This window comes from Mastigoproctus giganteus, chromosome 12, assembly GCF_048544385.1.
Source record: "Mastigoproctus giganteus isolate SK-2022 chromosome 12, ASM4854438v1, whole genome shotgun sequence".
Taxonomy (NCBI): Eukaryota; Metazoa; Arthropoda; class Arachnida; order Uropygi; family Thelyphonidae; genus Mastigoproctus; species Mastigoproctus giganteus.
This window is the reverse complement of record NC_143586.1, coordinates 11,744,360-11,763,824: the sequence shown is the minus strand read 5'-3', so window position 1 is coordinate 11,763,824 and position 19,465 is coordinate 11,744,360. Positions and strand designations below refer to the sequence as shown.

Here is a 19,465-nt window from a genome sequence, read left to right as displayed (position 1 = left end):
TCTGTTCCGATATTCCCCTTTAGAGACTTACTAATTTGTAATCTCTGATTTATCTGTTACCTCTATCATTTTCCAACTCCCTAATCACGCTAAACGTTTTTGACATCCTTTCTTTGAAACTAGACCTCCAATGAACTTTCCTACCAGTCAGTTATTAGGAGTGATACCAAAGTAATGCCTTCTATTTTTTGCCTCAGAAAATTTAATTCCTACAACTATGCCTTTTACATCAATAAACATTGTTATTTTTGTGAACACTACTTGAGTTGGTCTTCGTCCACAAAATGGGGACATGGAGTGCATTCTTCAGCAGGCTGAAAAGGTGATAGTTGAAAGGTGCAAGTACCCGAGCTCTCAGAGGGGTCAGGAAGAACAGTGCACCCCTTTTTTGCAATGGTACAAGGAAGTACCATTGCAAAAGTCCAGCAAACTAAAAATAGACCACCGAACATATGCACTTTAGAGACAATATACACGGAGCAATATGGCCTTACTCGCTGATGCTCATAAAACCCTACAACAACAACTCCCTCCCAATTCTCAACTCGACCGAGAAATATCCCCTCTCAACTAGGCTTAAACAGGCAAATAAATTTGAAAGAAACCACAGAAGAAGGAACTGGCCGACTTTAAGCAACCGTTCGAGACACAGAAAACTATAAGGACAGCAATAATGACACCTCGCAGAACATGTGCCCAGGTAAAGTACTATACAGACAAGAGAGAAAATTTTTGTTTCAAGGATCCACCCGCAAACATCCAGCATTATCTCAGAAATGTGATCCCTATTCCGCTAAGGGAGTCAAACAAATGAGGGCGAGACGACTTCAGTATTCTTGTCCGGTCAGCCACTAACCAGAGAAAGGCTTCAGCGCTGCAAATTGCAGCATCTGGACACTAAGCACTTGAGAGGTGATCTAATTGCGTGTTTAAAGCTTGGAATGGCTTGAGCAAATTCAGTGCTGATGGCATTCTTCCTCTGGCTCAGACTAGACACACGAGGGCGGGCATAAATTTAAATTGAAGAAGAACGGTTGCAGGATAGATACACGGAAATTTGCCAGCGGATGGGTGATTGTTGGAACAAAGTTCCACCTGTTATCGATGGGGATAGTTTGAATAAATTCAACAAAGAATTAGAAAAAATATTGGATGGAATGGACAGATCTGTATGAGTTTTTTTTTTTTGTTTGCTAGTGCTTTATAAGCTTACTTCTTTCATCATTCGCCACTACTGGTACTATTGCTGAAAAGGTCATACTAGGACGTTGAGTTATGCGAACAGTGATAGGAATGTTCATGTTCCAAGCATTTAAAGTGTTCAATTATTTCGGTGAGCATCCAGTATTCTGAGCATGATGCCCTAAATATCACAAAAAAAAAAAAAAAAATGAAAAGGGTGATACGACTCAGGCAGGAAATGAATTTTTAAATAAATTAAAAGAAAAAAATCCTTTCAGGATCGTTTTTGACGCAGTGTCTATTATAGCTCCTTTGTCATGGATTAGACGAAAAGTGTTAATTCTTACTTCTTTATGCACGCGTTTTAATGTTTTTTTTTTTTTTTTTTTATGTAAACCTCAAACACGAGAGGAATTAGAACGTGTAGTACTTAGTACCATGCTTGGGTTGGAGGTTGAGAAGACATCTGTTGACATTGGAAATTGAACTTCTGGAGACTGTAATTTTCAAGAAATACGTATGAAGGAAGGTTGTTCCAGAAAACGGCAGCTGAATGAATAAACGAGGAAGATGAAAAGTTGGTTCTATTAGGCTGAAGTTGGACAGTAAATGGATGTTGGCTTCGGACCGTTCTGAAAGAGATCGAGAATTAAAGAAGCCAATTAAGAAGAACAGTGCCCATGGAAATATCTATAGAAGAGGCATGCAGCAGAAACAGTACGTCTATGAGACAATGAGTGGAGAGACTCTGGTAGAGATGAATCATTAATTAACATAATTAACCCCAGAGCAACGTATCAACTCTGTGGTACTACACTGACAGTGGTAGAGAATGAAAGGGACCTGGGGGTGGTGGTGCAGGCAGATATGAAGTTCTTTGAGCAGTGCAGACGAGCTGCAAGAGTAGCTCATGGTGTATTGTCAATGATATATAGGAATTTTTCTAGCAGGGATAAGGAGGTGATTATTCCCTTGTATAAGGCAATGGTCAGGCCACACCTAGAGTACTGTATACAGGCCTGGAGGCCTCATTTCAGGAAGGATGTAGAGCTGCTGGAACGAGTACAGAGAAGGGCAACTAGATTGGTGAATGGAACAAAGGGGTTCTCTTACGAAGAAAGGCTTAAGTTTTGCAAATTACAGTGTCTGGAAACTAGGCACCAGCGGGGTGATCTGATAGAGGTGTACAAAGCCTTGAATGGTTTGAGCATGCTCAATGCTGATGGGATTCTTCTTCTAGCTCAGAAAAATCACCTGAGAGGGCATAAATTCAAATTGAGGAAAGACAGATGTAGGATAGATGTGCGGAAATTTGCCTTTAGCCAGCGGGTGGTTGGTTGGTGGAACAGACTTCCATCCCTTGTCGTGGAAGTTGATAGCCTAAATAAATTTAAGGCTCAGCTGGACAGGTATTTCGAACGAACAGAGGGGTGAAGTGGAAGTGGTTATTTTTATTTATTTATGTTACTTTTTTTTTTTTTTTTTTTTTTTTTTTTTGGCTGATGCTGCATAAGCTTGCTTTCTTGCATCAAATGCCTCTACTAATGCTAATGCTAATAACTGCCCACTTCTGAACGGAATCAAGAAGGCTGATAGAGGTTTTGGGGGACCGCCCCAGATGTGGGAACAGTATTCCATGGTAGGGCGGATTTGCGATTTATACAGAGTGAGAGAACAGCTGTTTGGAAGAAAAGTAACGCCGAGAGCGAAAGAGAAAACTAAGTTTTTTAGATGCAGAGGAAGCAATATTTGTAATGTGCTTGTGCTAAGAGAGATTAGAAGAAAGAGATATATCATTTTGCCTAGAAATCGGAGTGTCGCCAAAGATAGGCATAGGAGCAGAAGCATCCTTTTTGCGAGATATAAGACAAGACTGAGTTTTAGAAGGGTTGAAATCAACTAAGTTGTCTTTGCCCCACCTGAAGATCGGCATTTAAGGAATTGGTAGCAGATATTCTAGGAGCTGACACTGATTGAGCAGGGCAAGGTTTCTCAAAATGGAAAGTAGAATGCAATGTGCTATCATCGGCAAAACTATGGATAGGATTTCCAGTCAATGGAAGAAAGTCATTAATATAGAAGAGGAAAAAAATTAAGTTGCAAAGAGAGGAAGAGCTCCAAGTGATTAGTGGAGTTGGGAGAACGGTAGAGACAACAGATGAATTTGACACAATGAGGTAGAGAGATTTTCAACAAGAGAAGATCGAAAAGAGGAGATTCCAAATTAACAAGTCTCTGACAGGGAATGTCGGAACGGACATTTACATAAATACCACCTTTGAGGCAAAAGGAATCATATAGCGAATAATTTGGGCAACTGAGATGAGGAGTAGTTGAATCAATCGATAACTGAGATTCTGTTAGGAAAAAGTACATGGGGTTTGGCAGACTGAAAGTGGAAATGGACATCGTTGAGATCACATATATTTGTGAAATGAATTAGGAAGTGTTTGGGAGGTTTAGATCTTTTCGCAGATAAGCTTATTCTATTAGTTTGAGTGTCTTGGATTTCTTAACTGGTATTCAACTTGCGTTGGTCTGAAGCGCTCAGTATTAGGTGTTTCTTCGTTTCCTTTAAAGGGAATGTGATAGTTGTAGGATTTTAGGTGCATAAGCAACTTAGGCCATATAAAATATCTGTAAATTGCTTGCGTTCTGTAGTCAATTTGCTCCACAACAAACCCGAGTTTCCAGAACCAAATATCATGTTACCCTTGATTGAAACTAACTGCCTCAGGCATGTTGTGAAAAGGACACATGAAAATACCTCAGATTATTGACGAGATTAGAACTCAGGTGTTTATCACGGGAGTGAGGGAAATGGTGATTGTCCCGTGTTACCCACGAGGGATTTTTAAGAAGTATCAATATGTGTAATATCGATATTACATTATTAACAAAAGTGTAATGTCTTCGATCAATAGGGGCTGAACAAATATCGTTTTGAAGGAACTAAGCAAAAAATGGGTTTGGCATTCGCATTATTCATGAAATTGTCAAAAACGTTTGCACGTATTTACACAGATTGCAAAAGTACGAGATAACGAATCTTTAGCACTCGTTATCGATTAAAATGGCGCTTGCTATAGTCTCGAATTGTTCCCTTGTCTAGGATGAAGTTGGTAGCCGTCTTGGTCACTTTGCTCGAATCACTCGTTAAAAATTTAGATTTTTATTCTTGACTTCGTGTACTAAGAAATGGTTCTCACACGTTGGATCTTGAATTTCGGTGATAGATACCCAACTTAGGAACATGTAGCTTTGGATCGCGCTCTCTCTCTCTCTCTACGGTATAGCATAGTATTCTGCGCCCATAAACTCCAAGTTATAGCTGAATCTATCACGTTGGAAGAGTCCATTTCTTCAAGAACAAGCATAGGAGAATTTTCAGATTTTTCATTAGAAGTAATTGTTGTTGTTGTTGTGGTGGTATAGTTTTAGAATCATCAGCGACTAAGGACATATTGCTGCGTGTATACCGTCCTTAAATTACCTGAGTTCTATGGTCGATTTTCTGTTTGCTGGAAGAAAAACCCGAGATTCCGGGGGAAAACAAACCCGAGCTATCCTTGCCGAAGACTGACTAACTCAGCCATGTTGTGAAAAAATACCCGAACTTGAACTCAGGATTTTTACCACCCGGTGTGTGGAGGACGGCGATTCTGCCAACTGTGCTACCCACGAGGGTGCACATAGGAAGCAAAATGGCCATCATTATGTTGTAAGTCAATTCGACTTTTGGAGTCATATCGTTCTTCATTGTTGATTTCCTGTCTTTATCCGAAGAGGGAGGTTCAATTTTATCGAGAGTACACCCTTATTCCTTTCAGTCTCCATCAGCAGTTTCAAGAATAAGAAAACTGTCAAAAGTATGCTATTGACTTCAGCACAAAACATGAGTCCATTTCAAACATCAGTACTGAATAGCTTGAAAGAATTCAGTTTTGGTTCATTTAATAGTTTTGGGGACTAGTATTTGTAGGAATTATCTGATTGCTTTAGTTATATGAAATTTTGTAATTTTCTCACATTTTATTTTGTTCACTTTTATATATTAATTTCAAAATATAATTTTCATATAATATACTTAGTTGCCAGAAAGCTTTTGATGCTGTTCCACATAAATGACGTTGCACAAATTAGAGCAGTGTGGGATTAAGGGCAAGTTGCTGCTATGGACAAAGGAAAGGCTGAAAACAAAGAGTGGTTATCAATGGACACTGGTGTTCTAATTGTAGTTCCCAAGGGTTCAGTGCTGGGCCATTCTTGTGTTCTGTATTTATTAATGATACTATCAGGGTTAATGACCAAGTTTAGAATACTGCATACAAATCTGAAGGCCTTATTTTAGAAAGGATATGGATCTTTTGGATATAGATTAGCGAGCAAAACAAACCCTTCAGTGCTGCAAGTATAATGTCTGGAGAGTAGGCACCTGAGAGGGTAACTGACTGAGGTGTTTAAGGCCTTGAATGGATTGACTAAACTCAATGCTAATGGGATTCTTCCTCTTGTTCAGACTATGTTTGTTTGTTATTTGGTTTTTAGGAGCATTAGCAACTAATGCCATATTGCTCCGGGAATATGCGGTGGTCATTCCCTTGACCTTTCCGCATCCTTCGTATTTGTTGGTGACGGGCTCGAACCCCGGTCTAATCAAGAAGCGTGTGCTACGCACTGCTGCTCCTTCCCACCTGGCTGCGGAGGCAGCTGTTCAGACTATGCACAAGGTATAAATTCAAATCGAGGAAGGATATTGTGACGTGTGGAAATTTGCCTTCAGCCAGAGGGTATTTGAATGTTGGAACCAGGGTCGGACTGGCCATAAACAGTAGTGTGAGGCCACTACAAGTTTTCCCCGGTAAGAATTTTTGACCCAGCCCACCTCTGGTTGGAACAATCTTCCATGTGTGACAGTGCGTAGTTTAAATAAATTTAAGGAAGAACTAGACACTGTTAAGAGTGATGGACAGTTGAAGTGTTGTTTCGTTGGATCAGGAGAATAAGAGAATGAAATTTTGTCGTGAGGGTTACTTTGAAGTTGCAAAGGGTAGATTGGGAGCAATGGTCTGCATGACAGATCATTGCAGGCAGACCTTTTCTCCCAATTCGCAATGTGACAGATAATTGCTGATGGATTAAAAATAAGTAGAATTTGGCTGCAGTGAGCAAAAAATAAGAATTTAGCTGCAGTGAGCAGCAAGAAATTACAACTTTCAGTCTATTTTTCTCATCTTCATTTCATTTCATAATTGAAAGATTATAACCAATTTTGAAGGATCCTATTACAAGCAGAGCTCAAGCCATCTAAAATAAATAATTTATTTAGAATAAAAATTTCCTAAATTTACCAATAAAATTGTTGGTTATTCACAAATGAATTTTTTTTTTTTAAATGACGATCTGATAGTTTACCACTTGAGTTTATTTAAATTACATCAAGGGACAGAAAGGACTACAGGTCTCCTACACCAGTGTTTCTCAAAGGGTGTGCCGCGAAATTTCTTCTTCTATGACTACGTAGGTGTGCCGCGAAATTTTTCTTCTTTGGAAAATGTGCCACGAGAGTAAAAAGATTGAGAAACACTGTCCTACACTATACCACCTCTTCCCTTCATTCTAGAGCCCACAGTTGGTTAAAATCGTCGTCCTTCCCACACATGGAAATTGCAACCATTACGCTTCGGACCAATAAAGCAAGGTGAGTATACTTTTGGATATTACTATCCGCAGACACATCATCCATGTCAGTTGCCATAGAAATAACACTAATCCAGAAATTTATTTATACAAAATAATTGTAGTCTGGTAATAGATGTAATTGAGATTGGCTCTGCCATTACAGAATTTCTCGATCTTATTGGATTCAAACTAAGATGCCCTCCAAGTGCCAAACAGTACACTCAGAGGACAAGACTGTCCTCTGAGTGTACTGTTTGCAAGCAGTACACTCAGAGGACAGTCCTCTGAGTACAGAGGCTGTACTAAGACAACCTTCTGAATGATGTGGTTTTTTTCCTTCCCAAGTTTTATTCCTTCATACAGATGGTCACTAAATGAACTGATTACCTTATACTGCAAGACAAATAAATAAAAAACACTTTAAGTGCTGTAAGGAAATCCAATTTCACAATAGAAAATGTCAGCTGGCCACTGAAGTCCACAAATTCACATAGTTTACAACTTAGTTCGACAGGAGCATGTATAAATTAGTAAACTTTGACATTAATTGGTGTGGTATCCTATTCTTCACTTCATCTACCAACCTGCTTTGATGTTCATGCCATATTGCCACCATACTTCTCTCACTGGGCTTTTATAATTGATAAGGCATTTGGGTATTGGAAATGCAGTAAGTGTTGATGTCTCACGCATTCATTTTCTTTGAAAATAAATCTTTTAGTTTATATTAATAAAGAACTTAGTTCTGTGCTGCTAGGCATCTCCCCAGAGTATCCTATGTGTTAGATGGGATTCAGATTGGTGGAACGGGTAGCCCATCCATACAAACAATGTAATGTCCTCACTTTCCAAAAGCATATCAACAGCTGCAGTGCAATGTGGCGTTATCATCCATAAACACGAACTCAGGGCCAATGCCACCTCAGTACAGTAGCGTGCACGTCCATCCAAGATAATGCCTCCCCAGATAAGAACACCTCGATCCCTTCCAGTGGTTTGCAGGGTGACAGCTTGTACCAACCTCTCGCAAGATTAGCTGCTGAGATTGAATCTACTCTCATCAGTAATGATTCTGTGGTTGTAACCTTTAGAAATAGTCCTTAACTTTTGCACACCAGTGTATAAGTTCCTCTATCTGGTCACAGGAAGGTATAAATGAAACAAACATTATAATGCTAAATACAATGCCATCTAAAAAGGACTTCATTCTTTCTGCACAGGAGGAATAATCGACCTGATCAGAACTCATTAACCTAGGTACTTCCCCAATGTCACTCTACCAGTCTAATGCTAAAATTGATATACTCCACTTAAGATGTGGACGAGAGAAAAGGGGAACAAAAAACTTTAAATGTTTGCAGGCAAGGTCTCTTAATGTTCACTGCCCAAACACAAACTTACATCAATTCAATTGCGATCGAGGGCCGCAAAAGGAACACAGCACATGAAATGAACTGAGTGATATTGGGCAATCAAAATAAATTTACCCACCATTTAAAAAAAAAAAAAAAAAAAAAACCCCCTTGGTGTTTCTTAGACCTTGTGCTAGTACAGGGTTAAATAAATGACTACTTCCTTTCATTTTCTATTCAATCCAAGTCATTGTATTATCAATTGTAAATTCAGACCAGCAATTCCCAACCACTTATATTTTCATCAACAATAATATATTGATAAGAATATAATCTAACAATTTGAACAGTAATTAAAGGATAAAAATTATCCAGTAATGAACAGACGAGTCAATTTTGGAATGTAATCCTTTATTGATGACAAAGCTAATGGGAAAAAAATAATAATAAAATAAAACAAAATCACTAACAATAATGGGATAAAATTTTCTTGCACAATTTTTTCTTCAATCCAAATCTGCATTTAGCACATTCCAGAGCCTTCTATTACCTGAGCCACTAATACATATGGCAGTGAAATGCAGTACGTACATGTAAAAATCCTGTCTTAATTCTCACATACCACATAACAGAAAATAATCGTTTAATTTTGTTTTCACCAGCTCCCACTGTATGTGGCAGCAAACAAGAACTGATAAGTAAGCAATTTTATTCAACCACACTGTCCAGCCTAAATGGAAACATTCAGATCTGAGTGGAACAAGGAATTACTACACACACCTGACATTGAATTTCTAACACAAGCACAAACATAGTACAAAATACATTGATCCCAGACTCCATTTAACTTGTGTGAGCAGGAAATAAGTTACAAATCTGTGTCATTACAAAATGATTTTGGTGATGGCTAAAAATAAGGATCGGTCTGTGTATAAAAGGCTGTTTTTCTTTGATGGACATGTCAGATTTGTGGTGATGAAGGTGGTTTATGTGCTTACACAAGATTCTGGGACACTTATGCACGTTCTCCACGGATTCGTCTTGCCAACTGAATGTCTTTGGGCATAATAGTCACTCTCTTGGCGTGAATAGCACACAAATTGGTATCTTCAAACAATCCCACAAGGTAAGCTTCGCTTGCTTCCTAAAAAAAGACACATTGAATATTAGTCTTACAAATAAATATCTCCCAATTATATAACTTAAACAAAAACACACTTTTAATGAAATTTGCCTATACTTTCATATCTTGCATGCCTTCAACATATTCATAAAATTCATGCCCCCTTTAAAGAACAAGGACAAAAAAAAAAAAAAAAACAAAACAGGTGACAATTTAGCCGAGTATACATACTTCAGGTTTTCATTCCAGTCAATAAGTATATGATTAAAATGGTGTTCAAATTTCATCTCTGTTAAAAAGATGTATTAGTACATTGTTTTTATCTTATTTAATTTTGACAAATTAAAAACCTCACAATGACATCCTCAATCAAACATCAACAGAAGAAATGTAAAACATTTTAAAGGAGTTTCTCTTCACATATGAAACTTTTTGGCTGACCATTACAGATGCTAAACTATTGGTAACACTGTTACAATTAAATTTTCACTGGCTAACAAAGCACACGGCCTTCACTTCATCATGCCATGAAGCATGGCAAATAGTAACAGCTCTAAAACACTGACAAGATTTAAGCTTCATTGTAAAGCACAACTTTTATAAATGGTGTATTTTATTATCAATTTAGTACTATCAGCTTCTAGCTGGTTTCTATGTTATAGAAGGGAAGAAAAAAAAAAAAAAAATTACTGTGATTTTTTTTTCTCTGCAAAAAATTCTAAGTTTGTAAACTAGCATTTCTAGCCATATGAAGTACTTGTACACTTCACTACATCCATTCACCTGCAACAAATGGCCTCCCAGTGGACTAGGTTATAGACACCTTAGAAGCACTCAGCTAATGATGCAAAGAATACTGGAAAGAAATTCTTTGCCAATGCTAGCAGAAAAAAGAAAGCAATAAGACGGATTATTAGTTTCTTATGGTATATAGTTGATCCACTTGATATCAATGCCAACAGTATCGACGAGCCTCTAGTTGCTGGCAAACTGAATAAATATGAATGTTGAGATACCAGCAGACTAGCTAATAATGTAAAGGACTCGAAGCAAAGTTATTACATTTAAAAGCACATAAATCTAGGAGCTGATCAATTTATCCAGTTACAGTGAAACAAAGCTACAAGTGGCAAGCAAACCCTTTTATCTATTCAAAAGAAAGAAAGAAATCCCTATAAACTGGAGACATGAAGTGCCTCTTATTCAAAGCAAGCAACTTTGTACTATAAGTTTGATTTTGGTGACAGGGAAGATTATAAAGATATAATCATAGGAAGATTATTAAAGATGTAACATAAGATAATCGGAACAAGAATGGAATCATAGGGAACTACAAGGTTTTGTTATGTCTAGTGAAAAAAAAAAAAAAGAAAAGAGAGAAACAGGAAGCTCGTGATTGTCCTTATTTCAATTAGTCTTTCGAAACAAAAAGGACAAGAAATAGTCTAAACTGCAAAACTTTGAAATCCCAAATGTGCCAAAAATTAGTTAGATAGTAAATGAAAGCATAGGAACAAGTACTTTATAGAAAGTACCATAAAAAGATATTAACCAGAATAATCTGATTAGCTGCTATGAGACTGACAAAAGAAATGGATGTACAGAATTCTAGCATTTAGTTGTACAGTGAAGCAACTTCAAAGAATTTGACGTATTGCAGGCTTCACTATTTAAATACTTTGACATTTAGTTGTATAGGAGCAATTAAAGAATTTGATATATTCTAGGTTCCACTAATTAAATTTAGGTTGTTACTACATAGACTATCAAATGGACACAGCACCTATTTCCACCTATGAAACAAGGCTCCATTTGCCTGATTTACCCATACACTAAGCAACACTGTGAAGTTGTCACCAAGATAATGTACACCTCTTAAAAAAAAAAAAAAACCCTCTGATATAAAGAACATTAGATGGCATGCAAATGAATAGGTAAAAATTAATGATATAGCAAATAATAATGTTTTGGCCTTTTTCCTGAGGTTAGTCATTACTAGTAGTAGTGCCTGATAAGTGATTCAGAAATAGAAATATATGTATCCATTCCCCCAACAAAAGTACCGTTTATTGGATCAGACTGCAGTAAACAAACAAATTTAAAACAAGTGGAAAATTAATTTGAGAGGCACAGTCCAATTGAAAAAATTTCAATTGGACTGTAAACACAAATATTATCAGAACACAGAACTTCATTGGGCAGTCAATTTTTAGAATGCTTTCTTCATAAAAATGGACTGTTAGTGGCTAAATCTCAGGATTACAAGGGCATACATATAAATATACAAGAAAATAGAAAAACATTTCCTTCAATACCATAGAGAAGTAAAGGATGAAGTGAAGAAACTTAGTAGAAAACAAAATTGAAAAGGATTATATAGAAATACTTATACCAAACTGTTCAGTGTGCCCTTGTAATCCTGAGATTTAGCCACTAACAGTCCATTTTTATGAAGAAAGCATTCTAAAAATTGACTGCCCAATGAAGTTCTGTGTTCTGATAATATTTGTGTTTACAGTCCAATTGAAAAAATTTCAATTGGACTGTGCCTCTCAAATTAATTTGCCACTTGTTTTACATTTGTTTGTTTACTGCAGTCTGATCCAATAAACGGTACTTTTGTTGGGGGAATGGATACATATATTTCGATTTCTGAATCACTTATCAGGCACTACTACTAGTAATGACTAACCTCAGGAAAAAAGCCAAAACATTATTATTTGCTATATCATTAATTTTTACCTATTCATTTGCATGCCATCTAATGTTCTTTATATCAGAGGGTTTTTTTTTTTTTTTTTTTTTTAAGAGGTGTACATTATCTTAGTGACAACTTCACAGTGTTGCTTAGTGTATGGGTAAATCAGGCAAATGGAGCCTTGTTTCATAGGTGGAAATAGGTGCTGTGTCCATTTGATATTGTTCACAAAGATAGAGGATTTCTGATGATTGTCAACATTGCCTTTAACTGATTTTGTTTTTAGTCTGGCTAATTTGATATTAACAGAAGAAAAACCTTTTCCAGCAATGGGAAATTGTGGAAGCGAAGTTGAAAAATATGTAATTAATGATATTGAAATTTTGCAAGATTATTTAATGAAAAAAAACTTGAGCCTACAGGCCAGTAGGGCTCCTGGAGTTGATGGAATATACCCTATAATCTTAAGGGAGGCAGCCAGTGAGTACATTGAACCATTGAGGCTAATTATGCAAGCATCACTAGACTCTGGGGAGATTCCATTGGATTAGGGTGGTTCTAAGAGTGAAATTATCAACCTGTCAGTCTGACTTCAGTGGTAGGAAAAATCACTGAGGCAATGATCAAGGGTGGAATTTAGGGTCATTTGGATAAAATTGAATTTCTCAAGGATACTCAGCATGGTTTTGTAAAGGGAAAATCATGTTTAACAAATCTGATTTGCTATTTTGAAAGGGTCACACATTAGCTGGATTTAGGGAATAATTTCGACATTGTTTATTTAGATTTCAGCAAAGCTTTTGACTCAGTCCCACGTGAGCAGTTGCTTTATAAGCTGGAACAGGTTGGAATCACTGGGAAAATCCTTAGATGGATATCAGGATGGCAGGCGGAGGGTTGTGATAAACGGCTTTTGCTCAGATTGGGTTGATGTAAGAAGTGGGGTTCCACAAGGATCAGTATTAGGACCACTGTTGTTTTTAATTTTCATAAACGACATTGATGAAGGGATAGAGGGCGTGATGTCTAAATTTTCAGATGACGTTAAAATTGGTAGAGTAGTTAATGATCACTGTCAAGCTGAGCTTCTTCAGAGAGATCTAGATAGACTTCAGAAATGGTCAGAAAAATGGCAGCTCTGCTTTAATCCAACAAAGTGTAAGGTATTACACCTGGGAAACAGTAATCCCAAAATAACTTATTCACTTGGTGGAGTTCAACTAAACCCAGTACTGGAGGAAAGGCTCTTGGGTGTTACGATACAGTCAGACATGAAATCCTCTGAGCATTGTAAACAGGTTGCAAAGAAGGCCCATGGTGTCCTATCAAACTTTTGAAAGTAGAGATAGGGACGTGATAATTCCATTTTATAAGGCTTTTGTTAGACCACACCTAAAGAAAGACATTGAGCTTCTTGAAAGGGTGCAAAGATGAGTAACTCACCTGGTGAGTTCGGCAAAAGGCCTTATGAAGAAAGATTTTGAATATGTGGGTTGCAGAGTTTGGAAACTAGACACCTTAGAGGAGATCTGATTGAGGTGTTTAAGGCTCTGAGAGGCATGAGTAAAATGAATGAGGACAAAAATTTCAAGATTATAAATGATGCTAGAACTAGGGGACACAAATTCAAGTGGGGAGGGGGAATAGATGTTTGGATTGGACTGCAGGGAGTTTTATTTTAGCCATTGAATTATAAATTATTGGAATAAGCTGCCTACATGGGTGGTAGAGGCTGACAGTTTGGGGAAATTCAAAGGTCATCTGGATAGTACCTTCAGGTGAGGGAAAAGCATAGGATGATAGGTTCAATTTCCTTTTATTAATTATTATTTTTTAATCATTGTTTTATTTGGTTTTTTTTTTGACTGGTGCAGCTTTCTTGCACCTATTACTAATCTTTTAGTAGATTTCCAGAACTCCCTCTGGTTGAAGAACTAGATATACCTTTTGCATATATATCAGAACTGATATATCCAAAAGGTATATCAGTTCTGAATTTTCTTTTGCTATAAGTAATAAAAATTGCTTTAGCTGAAGCTCTAGAAAATTCAGAACTGACATAACTTTTGGAGTTATGTTCTTTCAAAATTTCTATTTCCAAGATCTTTTTTGGTTAAGTACACTTAGAGGTGGGGTAATATTTTTAACTATTCAACATCAATTAGTTTTAATGGGATTTTGTTCCCCAACAGTTGAGCATTTAAGTTTCTTAAATCATCTTGAATTTATTCCAAGATGATTCTTGCATCCTGGCAGCATAAGAGAGAATTGTTGTCTAATACATTTGGGAAACAGTTTTATGGAATGTCTAATGCTAAAAAATTTATAAACTCCTTTAATCTGATCTTGCAAAGAATGAATCATCTAAAATTTGTTTTCCTTATCTTTTGAGTCGAGGATTGAGGGGGGGGGGGAAGGATTTTCTAAGTCCAATAAAGCCAGGGTCTTAATCATTACTTAAAGTTTAAATGGGAGCCATGTTAGCTTTTCACACGTGTCATTACATCAGATATCTTTTCATTGCAGTTTTTTTTATAGGTGTGCAACGGTTATGCATTTGCTGAATCCAATGTGACAACCAATAACAAGAACATAAATATCTATGGAGGTGTATCATTACTGTACATTTTCATATTGAATTTAATGTGAACTTAACTGGAAAAATCTCAGAAGCAGTAACCATTGCCCTACTGCTTTTTCCTAATTTATTTGAGACTTATTCCTACACACAGGATATACTGTCAATGTCAATAAAATATACAGGGATCATGTAGCTCGTTATTGAGAAACAAGGGCAGAATGCAGTTGTCAGTAAATTATAACCAATTTTACTTTCTTCTCAATTTACAAACATCATGGATTCCTGAGAGGCAGTTTGTAAATGGATTATTTAAAATTGCAAAAACTCTGAGACTAATTAATAAAGAATGCATATTAATTTTCAAAACATGCCATAATGTCTTTCTTAATCTCTGGAAATTCTATGAATGTCAACTTTAGATATTTAATTTAATTTTAAATATTGTCTTATATTGCTTAAAACCAAACTGTTAAAACAAGCCATAAATATAATAATTATAAAATAAATCATACCTGTAAAGCTCCAATAGCAGCACTTTGAAAGCGCAAATCTGTTTTGAAATCCTGAGCAATTTCTCTTACTAGGCGCTGAAAAGGCAACTTCCTAATCAGCAATTCAGTTGACTTCTGGTAACGTCTGATTTCTCGGAGGGCTACTGTACCAGGTCTATAACGGTGAGGCTTCTTTACACCACCAGTGGATGGTGCACTCTTCCGGGCAGCTTTGGTGGCTAGCTGTTTCCTTGGTGCTTTCCCACCAGTGGATTTACGTGCAGTCTGTTTTGTACGAGCCATAGTCTTTCAATTCCTATTGGTTTTTAGATAAAAGTATTAATTAATATTTTAATAACAGTATAAGAATGATAGTGTTGTCACACTACTCACAAATATAAATCCTGGTTTTATCCCCATTTTATAATTAATTAATGCAACAAATTTCATATTAATAGACTACTTAAAATTTAATTATTACATGGATGCACTAGAAATAAATAAATGAAAAAAAAAAAAAAAAAGAAATGTACAGAAATTGTGGCTTAAAACTACCTACCACTCAGTAATTTTTCCAAAATCCAGCTAAATAATTCTATGCTATTCCAATTAATCTGACAATTCATGTCAAGTGCATCAGTGCAGTAAATGAAAATTTTCACTCTTGGGATACACATCTAAAGAGCAACTTTGACTACGTGTCTTGTGAATACAAAATTTCTGACAAGATACTAAATCCAAAATTACATTACAATGCCCATGACATCAAATACTATTTGAACTCAATTAATCCCGAAGTGAAATTATAGTGTAAAATTAAAGCTAGCTCCTTACCTAAGACGAAATTGTAACTTGAATATCGTATAGTAACTCTCCTACCGTAAAACTAAGTTCACATTTCAGTTTGATGGTAGGGAGAGGTGAACTTCGAAAATAATACAATGGTTCCTTTCAACAACATCTTCAAATGTCGTGCATGAGTTCCAATCCGTTCATTACTACCCCTATCACATCTGGGGTACGACGGATTCTGGTATGTTTAAGTTCCACTAGCGCGCAAATTTCTTGCGAAGTTGCAATGAGTTCTTTCGAAAAGAGACATCTCTAAATAAAACGTAAACAAAAAATCAAACAGAACTCTACTCTGAGTAATTTCAAAAATCAGTTACCACTTTCACAATACAGTTAAATGGAACAGAAATCCTGTAGTCAGGGTTAACGGACAACAAAATGGCGACCAAAGAGCGCCAAAACACTAAGCCTATCATTGTTAAATTACCTTTGTAATCATCACAACTTGCTTAAAATATTTCATTGCTACTTACCGGTCTCAATATGAAACTCGCAAAACGTATAGCCAAAATCTGATGTATCAAAATCGTCTTTTACACTCTTTCTAACACTGTAATTCAAGAACGCCGTTGAAATAAAAATCTTGCTTCTACAGAAGGAAAACACAATGACTATCTTCGTTCAAGAATAATAACATTGACATCACATATGTGAAGTGACGTCATACTGACCCCTTTTCTTATTAGTTACTCTTCAACGTCGAACTATGATGATTGGATATTTCAAACTAAATGATGATTGGTTTACATGCACTGACTTCTTGAATATTATTGGTTGCTTTCAAAGCATTCTATTGGTCTAAAACAAGACTTCACAATCCACTACGAGTTAAAACGAAGCAAGTGGTGAAGGTTTACTGATGTGAAGTAAGTCAAGTTTGTGTTTTTCTAATATTTTAGGTTGCATATGTTATGAAAACTACTGATTAGTAACATTGTTTACGATATACAGGAATGATTAATTTTAGTCATTGAGCAGTTGTTTTTGGCAAATTCTGAAAATATCTGGTCAGAGTTTTATAGTTCATTGTACAATAGTAAATAGAATAGGTTAGTTTGTCACTCGTATAGCCAAAAAGAGCTTATGGAATTGTATTAATAATGTAAGTAATACAAATGATGATATGAATAAAGTTTACCTTTTGTAATTTGATAAATAGCAATGTATTTATGAGATAATTGACATAATACGTGGTGTTTGATAATACTTTAGGAACTGTCTACTTGGTTTAGCTGTATATTCTTCAAAGCCCCAAGTTTCGTTAACGTTTGTAATTAAGAAATTTATATATGTTTCTTCTACATGAGCATAGAAGAAAAATAGTAGTCGAGGTATGTTAAGTACAGATAAATTCGAATCGCATAAAATATCAAGATGGAGTATAAATGTAAAAAAGGTGAAATCGTTTGTTTCAATGAAAGCCAAACAAGTATTCTCGTAAACATGAGAGTTCTGAAAAAAAACTTGGGTTTTTTTCAAATAAAATAAAAGTGGCTGGAGCCAAATTTTATGTTTAAATTAGTTAAACCGAAATCAGTGGCGCTAGCTTAAGGGTTTCATATAATTAGTGGAGGAAAATGATGCAATATACTCATTAGCCAAGCTTAGTAATTGCCTGTCTAACATCTCTAATAATTTGTGCAGTTCCTTCTTAAATTTATTTAAACTACCCACTTCCAAAGCATCAGCTGGAAATTTGTTCCAGCAATCAACTACCTGCTGGCTGAAAGCAAATTTCTGCATATGTTCTGCAACCATCCTTCCTGAATTTAATATTCCCTTCATCTGTTGTCTGAGCAAAAAGGATGCCAACAGCATTTAGCTTATTCAGTAATGTGTGGTATGTCTAAAGGTCATTTAACAAGTGGAGTGTTTTTCAGCTTGTATGATCTTTGCTTTACCTTAGTTTAGATTATTACTGAGAGCCTCCCAAAAATTCCAGGCTGTTTAGTTGTGCTCATGAATGACTGATCTGATTAAAATATGCTACTAAACAGACTTCAGAATGATAATAGTGCCACATAAGCAATTAATTTATACATTCTTGACATTGAACATCCCTAGGTTGACAGCCTGTAATGTAATCTGTGAAATTGTGCTGAAACTATCATGAAGTGACATAGAAACCTTTGAAGCTGATGGGGAAACTGACAGGAGAGCCCTACAAAGAATTGTCCTCTCAAAATGCAGGTTGACGTATCAGCATGCAGGCCCTGATGGACTATTGGGATACATGGCAGCACCAGTATTGTGTGCAGGCTGCTGTATGACATAGGTTACTATAGTTATACAGCAATCCATGAGTCACATTGTATAGTGTGGCATAAGGCATGCTGTTTTTCAACTGTAAACTAATAAAAAGCTATGCTTTGGAGGGACAGTAATGTTATATGACCTACCAATTTGATGGATGTGGCCCAGAGAAAGCCACCTGTCAGACTGCATCATCCTGACAATGAAGTTTGGCAGAGTACAATGGTCTGGAATTGTGTCATGGTTTGGCCTGGCACTGCTATTTTGGACAAAATAGTGAATGATGAGGTCTATCTAGATATTCTGGAGAATAATGCATTACTTATGTTTTGGCAGCACGTTCTAGAAGGCCTACCCATACATGCATCATGAGATGCTGCTTGCATTGTGACAGATTAGTTTGAGGATGAGAATGTTGAAAATATGGACTGGCCTGCCTTGACCTGAATCCTATAGAGAACCTCTGGGATGAACTCGGGCATATGTCAAGAGTGACTGCCTAAAAAAAAAAAAAATCAGAGCTGAACTGGTTGCTGCTTTGAGGGCCAAATGGTAACAAATATCAGAGGACATTTACAAAAAACTGGTGGAGAGTGTTCTGTGAAGACTAATGGCTCTAATAAAGGCCAAAGATTTTAGCATTTTTATTAGTTTTCCTGTAATAAAGTTCTTATTTGTAGATGTTTGGATATTAGTAGTAGGGATATGTATTGTGCAGTTGCAATAACAATTTTAAATTTTCATTAATTAATAATTGAACAGTACAAGAACCCCAAAATTTTGTGGAACACTGGTTCCTTCATCTGTGAGAATTTTAAAAGATACAACGTATGTAGTCTTCCCATCATAATACACTGACACAGTGAAGCCAAGAAGAGAGTTGGAGAGGGGACAGGCAATCAGTTTACACCTTCTCGGTTGGATTTAATGTTTCCCTGCATTATTAGCCATGTCAAATGCTGCTGGGAATAGAAAGTTGCTCTTATGAAGTAGTAGTAGTAGTAGTGGCATGTGATGCAAGTGTATGAGCTTAGCATTAGTAGAGGCATTTGATGCAAGAAAGCAAGCTTATGCAGCATCAGCCAAAAAAATTAAAGTAAAATAAATAAATAAAAAATAACCACTTCCACTTCACCCCTCTGTTCGTTCGAAATACCTGTCCAGCCGAGCCTTAAACTTATTTAGCCTATCAACTTCCACGACAAGGGATGGAAGTCTGTTCCACCTACCAACCACCCGCTGGCTAAAGGC

General features: G+C 36.4%; 1 protein-coding gene across 2 annotated transcripts; it reads right to left on the bottom strand.

Annotated features, from left to right (window-relative positions):
- Positions 1 to 8,610: 8,610 nt before the first annotated feature.
- LOC150076686 (histone H3.3A) lies at positions 8,611 to 16,575 on the bottom strand. 2 transcript variants are annotated; one of them, XM_090386514.1, is made up of 3 exons: positions 16,435 to 16,575; positions 15,131 to 15,425; positions 8,611 to 9,360 (listed from the first exon to the last, which is right to left on the bottom strand). In XM_090386514.1, the coding sequence occupies exons 2-3, from the start codon at positions 15,410 to 15,412 to the stop codon at positions 9,232 to 9,234; spliced, it is 411 nt and encodes a 136-aa protein (XP_090242640.1). In that variant the 5' UTR covers positions 15,413 to 15,425; positions 16,435 to 16,575; the 3' UTR covers positions 8,611 to 9,231. The 2 variants fall into 2 exon arrangements, with proteins under 2 accessions (XP_090242640.1, XP_090242641.1); XM_090386515.1 differs by lacking the exon at positions 16,435 to 16,575 and adding an exon at positions 15,944 to 16,204.
- Between the last annotated feature and the right edge of the window lie 2,890 nt (positions 16,576 to 19,465).

Coding starts and splice junctions, on each gene's coding strand:
- LOC150076686 (XM_090386514.1), bottom strand. CDS start 15,412: ATGGCTCGTACAAAACAGACTGCACGTAAATCCACTGGTGGGAAAGCA. Junction 9,361..15,130: donor CTGCTATTGGAGCTTTACAG/GTATGATTTATT, acceptor GTCTTTTTTTAG/GAAGCAAGCGAAGCTTACCT.